This window comes from Trichomonas vaginalis, chromosome V (genome assembly GCF_026262505.1).
Source record: "Trichomonas vaginalis G3 chromosome V, whole genome shotgun sequence".
In the NCBI taxonomy this organism is placed as follows: domain Eukaryota; phylum Parabasalia; order Trichomonadida; family Trichomonadidae; genus Trichomonas; species Trichomonas vaginalis.
The window spans coordinates 15,951,668-15,968,055 of record NC_067207.1 but is presented as its reverse complement, the minus strand read 5'-3'; the positions used below and the strand labels follow the sequence as shown (position 1 = coordinate 15,968,055).

The following is a 16,388-nucleotide window of genomic DNA, read 5'->3' as shown; positions in this document are numbered from 1 at the left end:
AATTGCCATTGAGCACGGCATGTTCCTATACGAAAATGATAAAATTCCGAGTAATTCGATTTCAGTATTAAATTATTTTGACAACCTTGAAGAGTTACTCAACAAATTAGAAGTAAAATTCGACAAGGTAAAAGTTGGTTCGCAAATTGGCACTCGTTTTATCTTATCTTGTTTTCCAAAAAAAGATAATTTTACTGCAATCTATGAACCACCTGTTTTCCGAAATATAATTATTTTTGAATTAAAAGTAATTGGCTTCTGTATAATTTCCATTGTCTTATACTTGTATTTTTCACGACTTGAAAAATATATGGCCAAAAAAATACAATATAGGAATAATCCATTCAATGTTACAACAATCTTTAAATGCTCTAATCAAATCCCGAGGGATCTTCAAAGAACAATTCCTTTCAAATTCGAAAAAATGATGTTTGTTAATCCAACACTACAACGTGGAGTAATTAGTATAGACAAAAACAATATAGAAATTTTTATTACGATTCCAATATCAAGTTGGGCTGCAATTGCTTGCAATTTAATTATTCCAAATTCAGACATCCGATTTTACGAGCCAATTTTTGTTGGAAACGGAGAATTTGAAGCAGATGATTCAATGAATCGTTGTAAGATTCCAATTTACGCAGAAAGTCCTACAAAATTTAGAATTAAATTGCCATGCCACGATTTATTATGTTACGCACCAAGTTGCTGTTTGCCAAAGATGTTTGTATGCACTCGTTGCTACGACTATGTAATGATGAACTTTATCCTTGACATTTCCGTTATTTCAAGAAATCTTGAAGGAATTACAGGTTTAATCAAGTCATTATATTGGAAATTAGATTACGATGGTCTTGGTTTCTTCTGCAGCGTTTCATCTAAGATCGAAACCGTTGAATTTATCTCAGATGATCCAAAATTGAAACAAATTGTATTAGATATTCTTCCAAAGATAGAACAGCATAAGAATCCAGAAAATGGTGTCAAAATACATCTCAACGGCATCGAAATAATGGAATTTGTTTATGGAATTGGAAGATCAAAATATTATTTTGTCTGTATCCTCAAAAATCAACCATTTCAATTTGTTGAACGTGGATTTTCTGTTATATGTGCTTATATTGCCATGATTTTCCACATTTACGTTACTCATTCCGAAGATTCTTTGATGATTGAAAGAATTGACAAGTTAATCTCTGCCAACACTAAAGCAACATATCTCGAATTCGTTGGCCAGACAGCTTATTCAACAAACACCATAGTTGAATATAAAGGAGAATAGAGATATAATTTTGATAAGCAATATTGCGAACAAATTCTGAAGTAAAATCGCGATCAATAATTGAAAATTACGATCATGTACTGAAAAATGACGATCGAATTGAATGAATAGAATTATATCTAAGAAAAAATAAATTGTATTTAGAAGATGAACAAAGAAAGGTGTATGCTAAAAATCATTTAACAATAAATGGAAATAAAACGAAATTGTTAAGGGTATAGTCCACTAAAAATTTTTAAGTTTTGACAATGAAAATAAGCTCTGTGACCATGTAAATATATATCTATGCAAAACGAGAGGTTATGCCATAATTTTTTTTAGTTATCAAATTTTCCTTTTTTTGAGAGAAGTCTCTCAATAATTTGAGAAGAATCTTTGATATAAAGAGATACACATTTGTAGAACGAAGTAAGTGTTTTCCAAACATTTTATATGTTCATCCTGTATAACAATATAAAGCTGCATAGTGCCACCTTGTGCGTTTGCTATTTTATGTACTTTTCATTGAGATAATCCCTCTTCTCGGGTGATTTTAACAGTCAACTCAATTTTAAAATAAAGATTTCATCAAAATGATTTCGAAATTCGGATATTGATTATATAAATAGCACTGTTAACATATTTTGGATGAGTAAAAAATACCTTGTTTTGTATGCATTTAGTACACCCTTATTTTTGATTAAAACTATAAAATTTTTATTCCTTATATAATAAATAGTATATGTTACATAAACATGAAATTCAATAGCATTCAATTTTGGATTTTTTAGATTTGGTAAATTTTAGAAGAAATAAAATCAGCAATCAAAATAAAGAAACTTTTTTGTATCTTCTATGATTACCTTTTGGTACTAAATTTTGCATTAATAAGTAAATTATCTGTATTATTCTGTGAGCACAAGCCCTCAGTTATGCTGGTAGTGAATGAGGAATCGTCATTTTGCGAAGAGAAAGCGATTATTAAGGTAATTTTGAGAATTGTCTTGAATTATTTAAAATTAAAGTTAATTGAATAGGTAGGATAACTAGCCTTTGCTAAATTTGTATAATTTGACCTTATTCTAGTTGGATCTGAGAATATTTTGCTGAAATAATAAATTATATCGCCGATTTATGAAAATTTCTCTGATGGGACCGACTCGCTAAAACGTATTAGTGTTAATGGTAACTTGTCTGAATTTTCAAATTTTTTTCGAAATCCAAAAAATCACAAACAAAAGCATCAAAATTAGATTTGCATTTAAGGTTTTCATTTTTTTTGGAAAATAAAATATTTTTTCCCAATAAAGTTTATTTTTCTACTTTTGAGAGGAATAGAAACGTTATTTTGGAATTTTGAAACGAAGAAATGTTCCATTTTTAATGTAGATTCTAAAATGGGGTCAAATTTTTGATTGAAACCGTTATCCATTGAAAAACCTCGATTTTAAAATGTTATTCCAAAATATTCATCTAATGATATAGTATATATTTATTAATTATTACTTTTTATTCAATTTTCACTTTTGGCGGGATTTCATTTTTTTTGTTGTATGGGCCATATTGTTCACCCAAAACGGAAAACAAAGGCTGCATAACATTTTACTCCACGAACGTCGTCGACTCTCAGCGCGACAGATGCTTGGTGCTTGCATAATGACCGGAATGCCATATACAAAAGGTGCTCGCTTTCTTTCTCTTTGTGGAACTAAGCCCCTGTGAAGAGTGGTGTCATGAGACAACAGAGATTTTGTGACGATAAGATTAGAAGACTTAAAAGTATTTCCCTAATGCTGTCGAGAAAGTCCTTCAGTGGTTACTTACTTATCCATTGATGCAAGATGGACGCACAGGCGAAACTCGCCAAGTTGTACAGTAACTGCGCTCGATGCTGTCACAAAAAGAGTTCTTGCATGCGTGAACATCAACCATATTGGTGGAAACAGACAGCATGCTCAGTATTCCGGAGCTTCCAACAATATGGAAAGTGCTGGAACTCGAATCATCTTGAAGCAATTAAAGAAATACAATATCTTGAAAGATGTTAAAGAGATTATTAAAGACCGAGATAACAAAAGTGTCTCTGTCTTTAAAGAATTTGGCGTCTCTCATCTTGAAAGATTCGATCCAGGTCATGTATCAAAAAATATCTCAAAAGATTTTACAAAGTTCTCAGCTTCTCATAAGACAGTTGAAGTTTTCAACGACAAGACTCAGAAGATTGAAAAAATAGAGAGACCTTTCTGGGGTCTGAATGCAAGCCTAAGTATGTGGCTTTGGTCATGTTTTGCCGAAGAAAATATTGACAAACGTACGAAAATGTGGGAGAATTGTGTCTACCATTACGTAGGCAATCATTCTTTTGCGAACCGCACAATTACAAATGCTTTGAATGGCAAAAAGGTGTCAATTCGATCCAACTTCAATTCATGCTCTATGACTGGGTTCACAAATGGACACCCATAGTTTCCAAAGTTTCTTCCATTGGATCTACCTGCATGAATGAAGCGTTTAACTCCAAAATTGCATGCTATTTGGACAAATCAAGAGCCTGGAAGAACATTAACATTAGAGTTAACGTTGCAATCTTAGAATGGAATGATCCAGAGCATTTTCTCGGAGATATACAAAAAGCATTACATCTTCCCCCACTTCCAGAAGATTGTGTCAAATCATTTGAAGAGAATTGTTACTCCAAAATGATATTGAAACAAAAAACTGTTACAAAAGGTTCTAAAAAACAGAACAAATACAAAAAATCCATTCAGAGTGTACCAGGAGGAGATTATCAAGTTTTCAAGTCCGAATGGGAATCAGAAGACGAAGACATTGATGACTTTGATTAACGAAAATTACATTTTATTTATTGTTTTTGTTTTTAATTAAATTATTATTATGCTCATTTTCTTATTTTGATTTTTTCTCATTATGATATAAATAATTTATTAATGCATTTATCCAATAATTATGCTATGATATTTTTATGCCTTATTTCATTTCTCTTATATTTGATAATCTGGTAAAATATAGTTCAGACTATAATCATTTTAGATTATTGATATATTTATATAGGTTAGAATAAAATTAGTTTCATTTTCTACTTTTATTTTGAATTAATAATTTATAATATCAAATATTATGGCGTAACCTCTCCTTTAAAATATAGATATATATAGGCCTATAGAGTTTATTGGCACTCTCAAAACTCTAGAATTTTGAGTTTACTATACCCTTAAAAGAAAAAAATGAAAATTGTTAAATAATATATTATTTTTTAGTCATAAGAATAAAAATATAGTAGTTATAAAAGGAATTAGACTTCATATATCAATTATTTTTCTCTGTAGATGTGGAACGTTTGCTTTTCGATCTCTTTCGATGAACTTGAAAATATAAGTTATTATCGCTGAGAATCCTTTCCGAAATAGGAGCTTTACGTTTAGGAGGATTGTCGGATGAATTTTGTTTTTTATTGTTTGATTTTGTTGTTATGGAAGATTTTTTCTTATTTTTTTCAGAATTTTGCTTGCTATTAACTTAAACTTGTTTTGACGGCCCAACAATAGCATTTGTAGTAGGAAGAATTCCCAATAACGAGCGCATTTTCGATAATTGTTTTTCAATATGATCAAGAAGGTCCAGCTTATGTTCTAGATTACTAGACATTTGATTTGTAGAAGGATGGTTTTGATTTTCTGGTTCTAAATCTGTAGAGTCTGCAATATTTGAATTTTCGGAGCGAATTGGAGCATCTGAACCTTGATTTGTATCGGCTTGCTCAAAATTAGTTTGAATTGGAGTGGATGAATTAAAATCTGGATGATTTAATGTTTCATTAAATAATGCCATAATTTTTTCTCTTTTTTCATTAATAAACTTAGTGATCATTGTATCTTTATCTGTTAGATCGATCGATTTGAGTATATCTGCATCATGAACTGGAATATTTTCGAACAATGAACTCGATTCTATGGAACCATATGGAGAAATCTCGTTCTGAGCCAAAGAAAGATCACTTACGTTGTATTGTTTGATAGAAAAAATTGTTTTCTCAAGTTCTTTTTGAAAGCAGTCAAGAATATAATTTTTGTAGCTATCAGTGATAACGGTTTTTATATGGCGCTCGATCTTCTGGTTATTTTTGATGGCGTTATATTTATCTAATTGGATTTGAGATATCTTCTTAATAGCTTCATAAATGTTTGGATGTTTTAACGAAGAAAATTCTGAATGCATACTCTCGAGGCAATCATTAGTGAATATTGCAGTTGCATTATTATATTGAGATATTAAATTGTAGTGCGGCAACCAAACTTTGTTGAAATAATCAATATAATCTTTGATCGAATCAACTTTATTTTGATTAATTATATGCATTGTAAGTACAAATTCTTCATGAGACATGAATGGAGTAATAGAATATAGCTTAAATAAAGAATTTTGTAAAGTATTGAAATTTTTTGTATAAAGTGCTACAAGTTTCCTGTGTAAAGCTTGTTTGAAATGAAATAGGCATCCAATTATACGGACTTTAGGGAAAATTTGTTGAAGTGCCTCTATCATTCCCTTTTCAAAATCACAATGAATTTGAATTAGCTTTGAAAATTGAATACCCTTGACAGTAAAAATATATTCAAATGCCTTCTTATAAGATTCAAATGTGCGGTTTTTCATGAATATAAATAAAAGTGGTAGATATTGATTTGTTGAAGGTTCACAAATCATAATTGTTAGCATCTGTCCTTTTTGAAAATGTTTTGGTGTAATTTTAAAAGTTCCATCGCAAAATAAATCTGTGGCTTCTTTTGCAAATTGAATTGCCTTCTCAAAACCAAAAAACATCGTCTCACAATTTGCTTGAAAATCATGGCCAATGAAAAACTGCTCGCCATTTATTAAACAAAAATTAGCAATTTCATCGTCTGTAATTTTTTCTCCAACAGAAAATTTTCTGGACTTATTATAAACTTCCCTGACCAATGAATCTTTAATTAATGGGTTTTCATCAGTACCAACAGCAAGTTCTGTCATAAATTTTTTAATCTGCTGAAAAGTGCCGTTGTCTTCAGAAAATTTTGCCATTGCCTTATTGTATATTTCTGTCAGAGTCATTGATTTATGAAGATCATTTTTTTCATTTTGTAACTTTTTAAATTGTCTGCATTCGGGTATATGTTCCTTTTGTAAATCTTCGGAAACTGAACTGTTCTCAATTTTAACTAAATAACGTGCTTGACAAGAATGATCGATGCAACGGTAGTAACGTTCAATATTATTTGAATTAATAATATTTGTATGATCATGCGAATAAAGCATATCTTTGCGAACAATTGTATCAGGATATTTTCCAGTAACTGCGGGAATATTTTTAACTGCAATATAACTAAAATATCTTCTGACAGCTTTAGATTCATTTTCGGCGTATTTAATATTAAAATATTGAAGAACTTGTTTGATTATATTCGTTTTTTCATCTCTCGATGTTGATTTTTGGTATTTATCAGATTGTTCCCTGATAAATATTTTATTTTCGTCTGTAAAGTTTGCTCTTTTTTGATTAAATATAGATGATTTTCCCATTAAAAAATGAAATGATGCAAAATTTACGAAAACCGTTCGAAAATTGAATCAAAAATGAAAAGTAATACTTAAATGAGGAATTCTTTGAGATATTGGTCTTAGATTGAATGTAGCGTCATTCTTATATAGAATATATATTCATATCATCGGAAATATGATAAAAAGCATATAATAAATGTCAAAAAAGTGAACAAATAAGCAAAGATATTTTTTAAAAAACAATGAAAAGTAATACTTAAATGAGGAATTCTTTGAGATATTGGTCTTAGATTGAATGTAGCGTCACAAATTTCACAAATATAATTTACTATACAATTTTATTCATTTTTTTAAAATGGCTGACGACAGTCTGTATCAACTAACTCAACTAGTCAAGCATAATGATTATTCTTCGGATTCATTAAATCAACTTTATCAATGCATAAGTACAATGACAGAAAGATCAATTGGATGCTTGAATTGGGATAAATTTTTCAAAAAAATCACAGTGACTGATGAAGTTCTTTTACATTTTTTAGCATCCGTTTTAAACATTGAAAAGATATCAGAATGTTTCAAGGATTCTATTTTTTATCACAATATTAATCTTGAAAAATTCAGTAATTTAACTGAAACAGAACAACAAACAATTTTAAATTCCTACAAAGCGGATAAATTTACATATTACATAATGTGCTCACAAATTGTAAAATCAAACTGGAACAATTTATCCCAAACTTTAGTTAATATTGCAAATCAATATTTGCCATTTTTAGATGAAGAAAAGCAAATATATATATTTACTGAAATAACTGGCAATTATCAAAATTTTGAAATTTCAGTTGCAAACTTGTTACTTTTTTATGAAAACAATGAAGAAAAATTAAGCAACTGTTTTAATTTAACATTGTTCCAGCAAATTTATTCCAAAAATGGAATCGAGCAAATGATATTTTTTGCTGCAAATACAATTTGTTGCAATAACACTTCTATCAATTTTTACAATCTCCTTGAAATTGAAGAAATGAATCCATTTGATTTTTTTTATTTCTCAATTCAATATAAAGAGATATTAAATTGCGATGATTTTCCAAAAGTTACAGAAGTAATCACAGGTTTAATCTCAGCTTCAAATATTAATGCTATTATGCGAATTTGCCAAAAAATTTTGGATAAAATTACATTTTATAAATGTAATTATTGCCATATTACCTCAATATGGAATTTTATCACAAATGCAGCAATAATTCTTCCTGATGAAGATTTATTAATCAAATTATTAAAATTCATAGAAAAAACAGAAAAAGCAACAGATGAATTATTCGAACCGGAGAATGATTTGGGTTTCTATGAATATTTAAATTCGATTTTCTCAGATATTACATCTGCGAGAAATAAGCAATTTCTCTTGGAATTTCTAAATACCCATGAAGATGACTTCACTTATGATCAAACATTGTGAGGTCATTTTTGATCAACAAATTAATTGAAATTCCGATCAAAATAAATTCACAAATTGGATCAAAAAATCGAATCTCAAGTTAAAAATAAAAAATTGGGGTATTATTATTGTCGTCTGGCGGTTTTAGACGACAATGCGAATCTCAGGATTGGATAGCTTTTAAACTAAGTTATTCACATAGTTTAAATAAGCAATATTTGTATAAATATATTATATAGTTATTAATGATATATGATATATTTTTACAAATAATATATTATGAATATCTTCAAAATGTATTTCTATCCTATAAAATTATGAATACACATTGTAAATAGTCTTTATATTAAAGTACTATTATTTGCATATATACAAACAGCTTTATTATTCTGAAATAAATATCGCATTTTATCAATTTGCTATTTTTTAAGATTTGATCTTCTTATGTATTAGTATAACTTATAACCTATATGTACCTTATTGAATTATATGTAAAAAATGTTATTTGATACTATTACAGTGTGGATTTATATCATTTATTCAATAGTAATGCTTGATATCAATAAATGCGATCTTATACTCAATAATACTTATTTTTTTAATGTTTTTACTGATCAGTTATATATGTGGAAGTCAATTATATAATACTGTCTTGATTAAATCGATTTTCATCTTATATGACCTTGGAAAATTATATATAACTTTGTTCATGAACATCATTTTAATTAACTAATAAATAGAGTTATTCTAATGCATGAGACATGAATAATTATGTTTTGATCAGGTAAATAAATAATGCTGATGTTAAAAGTGTTTGAAATGTATACAGTATGTATTTTTGTGGTAATAATTATTCATAATTATTAATTATATTATTTTTTTTAACTTTTATTAATTTTAATTTCTCATTTGCTATAAGTATCAGATATCACTTATTTAATATACTAATCATATATCATTCTAAATATGACATGTAAAGTTTGTAAACCATTTTTAAATATAATTATGTCAAAAAGAGGAAGAAAGCGAAAAGATGGCACTAATCAGTATGTGATTGAATGTATAATGGATCATTCATTTGACAATGATACAAGTGTCAAATATCTCGTAAAATATAAAACTATTAAAGAACCAGTATGGAAATCGTCCGAAGAATTCGAAGAGAATAATAAATTTGTTCGAGAATATCAGCTAACTATACTTTCAAAAGGACCTAATGAACGTAGAGCCGAAATATTAGGATTTTCATAAAATTCAATTTTCCCTGATAAGGTGTCCTACGTTGTTAAGTTTGGCAATGAAAATGTTACCTTAAGCGACGACGAAATGATACGGTTTTTCCCTGGATTATTGAATCAATATATAATACAAAATTCACAAGTTCTAAAAAAATAATTTCTTAATTATTTAAAACAACATATATATGCAAATATTGATGATCCTTAATATAGGGTGTCCAAAGGTGTGTTTAGCACAAACCTGAATACTGCGAATAGAAATAAACAAGTTACATATATATAAAGTTTATTTAAATATAATCACCATTGGATTCAATCACGCGTTCGCAGCGATCGATCCAGGCTTGAAAGACACGCTTTAAATCATCATGAGAAAATTGCTCTCTTACAAAATTTTCAAGATTATCTGGACTCGCGAATTCGCGTCCTTCAGCTCTCTTTTTTAGCGTGCCGAATAAATAAAAGTCAGAGGGTGCAATATCAGGTGAATAAATTGGGTTTGGAACAACTTTGACATTGTTTTCCAACAAGTAATTCATTACCTTATGACTTTTGTGAACTCTTGAATTATCAAAATGAATTGCAAACTTTTGTTTTTGTTGTTTGGATTTCTCAAACTCATCAGAATTGATAATTTGAGTAAGAACATTGTCAATTAGACACTGAGCATTCATCGTATTAGGTTTTGAAGAATATCAATTGCGATGATGCCATTCACGCCCCAAAAAACCGACAACATCATCATTGGTGTGTCAATTTTTTTCTTCGGGAATGTTTGCGGATTTTCATCCTTCGGGATCCACATGATTTTGGCTTCTGTTGCATATTGAAACCAAGACTCGTCCCCTGTTACTAAAAAGCGAAACTTCTTGGATTGATACGCACCCAATATAGAGAGGAGCTCTTTCGAAGATTGGACTCTAGATTTTTTTTGAACTGAATTAAGGTTGTGCGGAACCCAACGTGTATACGCTAGTTTGTAGTTCAAATAATTGTGCAGATAATAACTGACTGTTGTACGTGGTATCTTTGTCATCTCCTCTATCCTTCTGAGTGATGCTCTTGGGTCTTCATCTAGCGCTTGAAGAATTGCTTTGATTTTTCTTTGATCCGGCGATTTTTTGTCAATTTTTATGATGGGCGCCTTTTTGTTCATGAAGTGATACATCCTAACATGATACGTTACAGTGTAATAGCTAGGAGCATCCATACCGAAGCATTTTACCAATGTCTCGTAGATTTTTTTACAGTCTTTGCATTTTTTTGCAAGAGCGAGGATGTTTTCTTTATGATTCATTAAAAAAATGAAAAAAATCCCGCCAAAATTTCCCGCGAAACCGCCTCTTGTCTCAAAATTCATTTTATATCCCGGCATGGCGCCAAAATACAACATACTCATCATATACATATATTCATATTTTTTATTATATATTTATAATCAGCATATATCTCCTTTAATAGTCTCATATAGAGCGCTGTGCTAAACGCACCTTTGGACACCCTATATATAAGGAAAAATTCATTTATTTCAATGTGGGATGAGTATAAGGAGTCTCCAAAAATGCAGGAGACCAATGACAATACATTTAATAGGAATGAAATATTTGTTGCATTTCAAATATATTTTGGGCAAGAAATAGATGATTACGACAAGATATTTACACATTTATTTGAACTTGTTTCCGACAAAACCCACGTTTTTAAAGTTTTCTCATTTATCAACTACATATGCTCAAAAGAAAATAGTTCGGAATTGGTAAATTTTGATGCCTTAAATGCAATTTTTAATATATCAACTTGTTCTGAATACCATTTTAAATATGTACTCGGAACAATTCAAATTCTTGACTCACAACAGAATTTCGAGTATTTATCATCAATTGATTATCAAATTTTCCTAACTACCATTGATAAATATCATAATAGCCATGAAATATTACATCTATCTTTGCATTATCTTGATAAATGCATCTCACACTTGAAAACTGTAGATATTTACATAACTGTTTTGGATTTTTTCCAGTTTTTCAATCAAACGTATCAATTCTACTTTGAGCTTCCAGAATTCTGCATTATTACCAAAAATTTTAATTCAATTATTGATGATTATGATGGCTATGACTATTCTGTATGCTTTTCATCTTCTGGGCTCTTTTATGAATATTTATTCAATGATGAATATTATTTTAGTTATATAACCAATATTTTTAATCATTTAGTTATAATAAGCGAATCTTATTTTAATATTATTGATCCAGAAAGAATTTTCGATTTTCTGAATAGAATTAATGTAGATGATCTAAATACAACAAGATTTGTTTTACAATTTCTTCAAAATTTATTTATTTTTTCAAAACTCTGTTTCAAATCCAGTCTTGATCATTATGCGCATACAATCTTACTGAAATTATGTGAATTTGAATGGGATGAAGCTAAAACTATTGAAAAAAATATAATCTTTCAATCTTATTTATTGTTTCTTTTTACAAGCAGTAAATACTCAAATGCTGATCTTAGAAATAGCGTTCATGAAAAACTCTTTGCATTAAATGTTGTAATTGAAGATCATGAGGAATTTTTAGATTATATTAACTTCAATGATATGCTTCCGTTCATTGGACAAAATGATGCCCAATGGGATTTCATTACTGATTACTATTCTTAGTATATAAATCATTATTCAGATATTAAAATAAAATTTTAATAATATATATAAAGTTAATGTAAAGAAATATATGATTATGATCTTTTTTTCAAAAATTGTGATCGCTTTTCAAAAATTACGATCATCATTGAATAATTACGATCGTCATTGAATAATTACGATCATCATTGAATAATTGCGATCATGATTGATTAATTAATTTAAAAATTAATTTCTCATTGCCTTACGCTTTAATTGTTCGGCAAATGATATTTTCCTGCTTGTATCTTTGGTCGTAAGTGGGATTTGAGTTACTGGAATTGCAATGCAATCAATTATTGGGATTTTACTTGGATCAATATGAGATTTTAATAGATCATCAAAATCATTCTGAAATTGATTGTAATCAAGATAGGATGGTCTCATATCGAGACAAAATTCTAATTCTTTGAACTTTTGAGCAGCAAGAATTACATGAATGCAAGATCTTCCCAAGCGCACCATTCTGTTACATGTGCAGAGAACCTTATTGCCATCAGTGGTAATGATGTAATTTTTCCCATCTAATTTAACAACAATTCGCGTTCCATCTTTATAAATTGAAATTTGTTGAGATTTATAAAAATTTTGTATTCTCACAACTCTCTCATCGTATTTGATCTTGGTAAATTCTCCCTTTTTCAATTCCATAACTCTGTCAAAACCATAATTATAAGTTTTCAAAATTAAATCAAAGATTTCATCTTTTTTAAAACTTGATAAAATTGAATTAAAAGACTCAATAACACTTGTAGCTATGAGTCCAGCATCATACTGTTTTAATTCAAAAATATTATTTTTTTTGAAGTAATTCAATAATTGTTGGTTTCAAGTTCTTTTCCAGTAATTGAATATTTGCATTCCAATCATCTGGATGTTTGGATCTAAAAAGATCTTTGATTAATTGACAAATTTCAGAATCTAGGATTTTTTCAGTAATGTGGAACATGCAATCCCTTTCTTCGGCAAGAGGGAATGTTTTTGGAATTGATTTTTTCAGAGCTGTACCTTGATCTGAAAAGATTACTTTGACTGAATCTTTCACCGAGCATGTATTAAGCTGATCCAGAATAAGTGATGTTGCATCTGAGTTTTCTGAATAACTCCAACCAAAAGTAAGTGGAATAAATCTCTTATTTGGGGTAATTGTTCCAGTTATTATAAAACATCCACCACAAATTCCAAAAATAAGTGTTCCATCAATGAGAAGAATACCACAAAATGCTTTGGATTGTAATAAAAGCTTTGAATGATAAGGTGTAATTGCAAAATGTTTTATTACGACTTTTTTAAAATTTTTAATGATATTATCATAATCATCTCTTGGTATTATTTCATCTGAAAGAATAATTTGAGTTGTTGCACCATGTTCTTCCTTCAAATATTTTAATAAAGATAAAATTGTTGTAAATTTATCGTAACGCGAATCTTTATCTCGTAATTGCAATTTATTACATGCACGATTTACTCTTTGATAACTTATATCGTCCGAACTTGCGTTTTTTAAAATATGATTTTTATAAAACTGAGCATGCGTACAAGAATCGACAACATCTGGATGAGAATCGATAATTGTTGTAATATATGATGTTGGAAAGGTTTTTACGCCTAAGCATGATTGGTAATGACCTTTTTCAAATTGAAATCTAAAGATTCCCTCTTTTGTTTGAATGATATTGACTTTGGCTCTGCATCTAGATCCTCTATTGCCGGAGCATACCAATGAGATGCCATTTTGAGCTAAATGTAAAGTAAAACCGTTCTTTGATGTAATATTCATACCTTTTAGAGCTAAATCATGAGGTGAAGTCGAAATTATGTCTTTTAAATCGTTATACAATTGCGTGTTCGCATCTATTTTTAAATCAAAAGTTTTTAGTATTTGAGAAAATTCGACAGATATTGATCTTGTTTGATTAGGATGATTATATTGATTTCCATTTTCTGATTCTCCAAGATTTATTGTTGAATTTATTTTTACTGGCAAGTCCGAATTTTGACAATTTGCATTTTGGGAGTCAATAGTACCAATAATAGGCGGATGCATTTTTGATTTTTCTATCTTTTTTGTCTTCTGCTTATTTGTAATTCATTTGTATCATCTTCATCTCTAAATATCGGAGGTAAGGGAAACTCTATTAAGCTTTCAACAAGATTTTCGTCTGTTTCTTTGTTGTTTTGATTGATTGCTTTAATACTTTCTGGTAAGAATGCAGTTCTAAATATCGAATCTACATCTACTATTGGCTTGGGAAGCTCATAAACCTCAAATTTATGATGTATTTTTATGAGTTCAGGAACAGTTTCTTTTAGTAAGCTTTCCTTACCCGGAATCATAAATTTGATTAAAAAGTGTCTTTTTCGAATAAAAACAATGATTTTTGATACAAGGAAGGTCTTAACTTGATATAAAATAAAAACATATTATGGTTTTAAAATCAACTTATTCTCAAAAATGAATGTTAAAAGTTAACTTTTCATATCATTTTTCGATTTTCGATTTTTTTTTTGGAACAATTAAGATCCTTTAAAACCAATATTGCAGTGATAAAACTAAAGCTAATCCAGATTTACATATAATGAACAAGAAAAAGTCATTTTGCAATGATATTCTATAGAAGGAGTTATAATACTTGATTTTTTTCTTAGAGAAGACATGTTGCAGGTTACAGAGTACTAATATTCATTATGTGTAGCATAAAACCATAAATTTATATATATATGTATAAAATTAATCCATTTGACTCGGTTTTATTATTTTATCATTTATTCACATTAGAACATAACTCATCTTTGTTTCTGAGATCTGATACTATTACTCAAACCTTACCATTTATTATAATTGAGATTTGCAATATATTCCATTTTTTATTTCTTTGAGATACACAACTAAACACATTAAAAACTGTATATAAACATCTAACACAATTATATGACAATGTCAAACACATCTCTTACCATTTAATAAAATTAGATAAAGAATCTCCAAAAATTAAAATATGTGTTTTTGCATTCATTTCTATATTTTATGCATCACTATAGGTATTCCGATATGCGCTTATGAATTATATCTGCTATATGTCAAAAACAACTTTAATCTAATGTGATCAAGTTGCATGATATACAACAATACATCCACTTCATATCAACACGATTCTATATATAATAGCGCATGTTCCTATCTAATTTAAATTGTCAGAAATGAATTGTACAAATTTTAAATCAAAGATTATTATTGTCGTCTGACGACAATAATAATTTTGTCACTTTTTCTAGACGACAATCAAACATCCTCTAAAAAATTTCTACATTTTTATCAAATTTAGATTTTTTTTTCAAATCATGCGAATTGATTGAATAATTGCATATTTTATCCCATGCATCTAGAAGTATGTGTAATATTTTTGCTTTCATCAAGAAATTGTCGAATTTGATCTTAATTTTTTTTGAAAAATATACTTTTAGAAAAAGAAATAGTGATTGAATAGCTGCCCATGCTGTAAAAGGGTTATTTTTACAAGTAAAAAATTGTTATTTTTCGAGCAAGTCGAGGCTTTTTTACCATCTTATTTTTGAAAAATTTACGAAAAATTATATCTGAAAAAACGCTTCATTTTGATATCTTACAATGATAAAATACCAATGTTGCTGGGATATAATAGCTACACCTGGACATCTACTACATTAATGCGTATGACAGGTAAAGTTGATTTCAAAAGTATAGCCTGGAAAGATTACAATAAATCAACGATAATTCAAAAAATTTCTTATAAGTTAACATAATAAAAATTTAATTTTTATATTGCTTGTATTATACTTAAGTATATAATATATTTAAATCTTAGAATGAAAATTCGGGACGCCCTAGCTATTCAATTTTCCCTTAGGACGCCCATAAACCTCTCAAAAATGTGATGTAAATATCACAATTTTGAGAAATTTACACTAGGACGCCTTAGGACGCCAACCCCCTTTTTTACCATATTGTTCTGTTCGAAAATTTGTAATTGGCCTTTGATCGATCGCACAGCAATGATCAGTTGATGGCCAATCGTGCATCTATTTTAATTTTCAAGTGACCGTAATAAAATAATTATTGTTCTCTTATTTGAGTTTAATTCTAATTTCCTAGTTAAAATACATTTTGGGTTATGTACAAGCTAATGTTGCAGAAGAAATGGCTTCTTGATGGAAAAGCATTTAAAA

The 16,388-nt window shown here is 28.9% G+C and overlaps 6 protein-coding genes and 1 pseudogene across 7 annotated transcripts, besides 10 other annotated features; 3 read left to right on the top strand and 4 right to left on the bottom strand.

Annotated features, from left to right (window-relative positions):
• Window positions 1-310: 310 nt before the first annotated feature.
• TVAGG3_0345010 (uncharacterized protein) lies at window positions 311-1,282 on the top strand (the record flags this gene model as incomplete). The annotated part of the gene is made up of 1 exon (XM_001316871.1): window positions 311-1,282. One exon carries the CDS (start codon window positions 311-313, stop codon window positions 1,280-1,282), a length of 972 nt encoding a protein of 323 aa, XP_001316906.1.
• Window positions 1,275-1,495: a mobile genetic element.
• Window positions 1,496-1,517: a mobile genetic element.
• Window positions 1,496-1,517: a terminal%2Cinverted (terminal inverted repeat of Kolobok-1_TV transposon ID:TVAGG3_0013400).
• Window positions 1,518-2,857: 1,340 nt separating this feature from the next.
• Window positions 2,858-4,493: a mobile genetic element.
• TVAGG3_0344980 (uncharacterized protein) lies at window positions 3,691-4,107 on the top strand (the record flags this gene model as incomplete). The annotated part of the gene is made up of 1 exon (XM_051230863.1): window positions 3,691-4,107. The coding sequence occupies one exon, from the start codon at window positions 3,691-3,693 to the stop codon at window positions 4,105-4,107; it is 417 nt and encodes a 138-aa protein (XP_051100593.1).
• Window positions 4,472-4,493: a terminal%2Cinverted (terminal inverted repeat of Kolobok-1_TV transposon ID:TVAGG3_0013400).
• A 2-nt stretch (window positions 4,494-4,495) lies between these two features.
• Window positions 4,496-8,377: a mobile genetic element.
• TVAGG3_0344960 (MULE transposase domain-containing protein) lies at window positions 4,799-5,665 on the bottom strand (the record flags this gene model as incomplete). Its single annotated transcript, XM_001316873.1, has 1 exon — window positions 4,799-5,665. One exon carries the CDS (start codon window positions 5,663-5,665, stop codon window positions 4,799-4,801), a length of 867 nt encoding a protein of 288 aa, XP_001316908.1.
• TVAGG3_0344950 (histidine kinase family) lies at window positions 7,176-8,282 on the top strand (the record flags this gene model as incomplete). Its single annotated transcript, XM_001316874.1, has 1 exon — window positions 7,176-8,282. One exon carries the CDS (start codon window positions 7,176-7,178, stop codon window positions 8,280-8,282), a length of 1,107 nt encoding a protein of 368 aa, XP_001316909.1.
• Window positions 8,378-9,709: 1,332 nt separating the features above from the next.
• Window positions 9,710-9,737: a terminal%2Cinverted (terminal inverted repeat of Mariner transposon ID:TVAGG3_0344920).
• Window positions 9,710-11,003: a mobile genetic element.
• TVAGG3_0344930 lies at window positions 9,790-10,907 on the bottom strand (annotated as a pseudogene). Its single transcript has one exon. A coding segment is annotated over exon 1 (1,118 nt).
• Window positions 10,976-11,003: a terminal%2Cinverted (terminal inverted repeat of Mariner transposon ID:TVAGG3_0344920).
• A 1,972-nt stretch (window positions 11,004-12,975) lies between these two features.
• Window positions 12,976-14,229, bottom strand: TVAGG3_0344910 (MULE transposase domain-containing protein; the record flags this gene model as incomplete). Its single annotated transcript, XM_051230862.1, has 1 exon — window positions 12,976-14,229. The coding sequence occupies one exon, from the start codon at window positions 14,227-14,229 to the stop codon at window positions 12,976-12,978; it is 1,254 nt and encodes a 417-aa protein (XP_051100592.1).
• Window positions 14,230-14,240: 11 nt separating this feature from the next.
• On the bottom strand, window positions 14,241-14,519 carry TVAGG3_0344900 (uncharacterized protein; the record flags this gene model as incomplete). The annotated part of the gene is made up of 1 exon (XM_001316875.1): window positions 14,241-14,519. The coding sequence occupies one exon, from the start codon at window positions 14,517-14,519 to the stop codon at window positions 14,241-14,243; it is 279 nt and encodes a 92-aa protein (XP_001316910.1).
• Window positions 14,520-15,477: 958 nt separating this feature from the next.
• Window positions 15,478-16,163: a mobile genetic element.
• Between the last annotated feature and the right edge of the window lie 225 nt (window positions 16,164-16,388).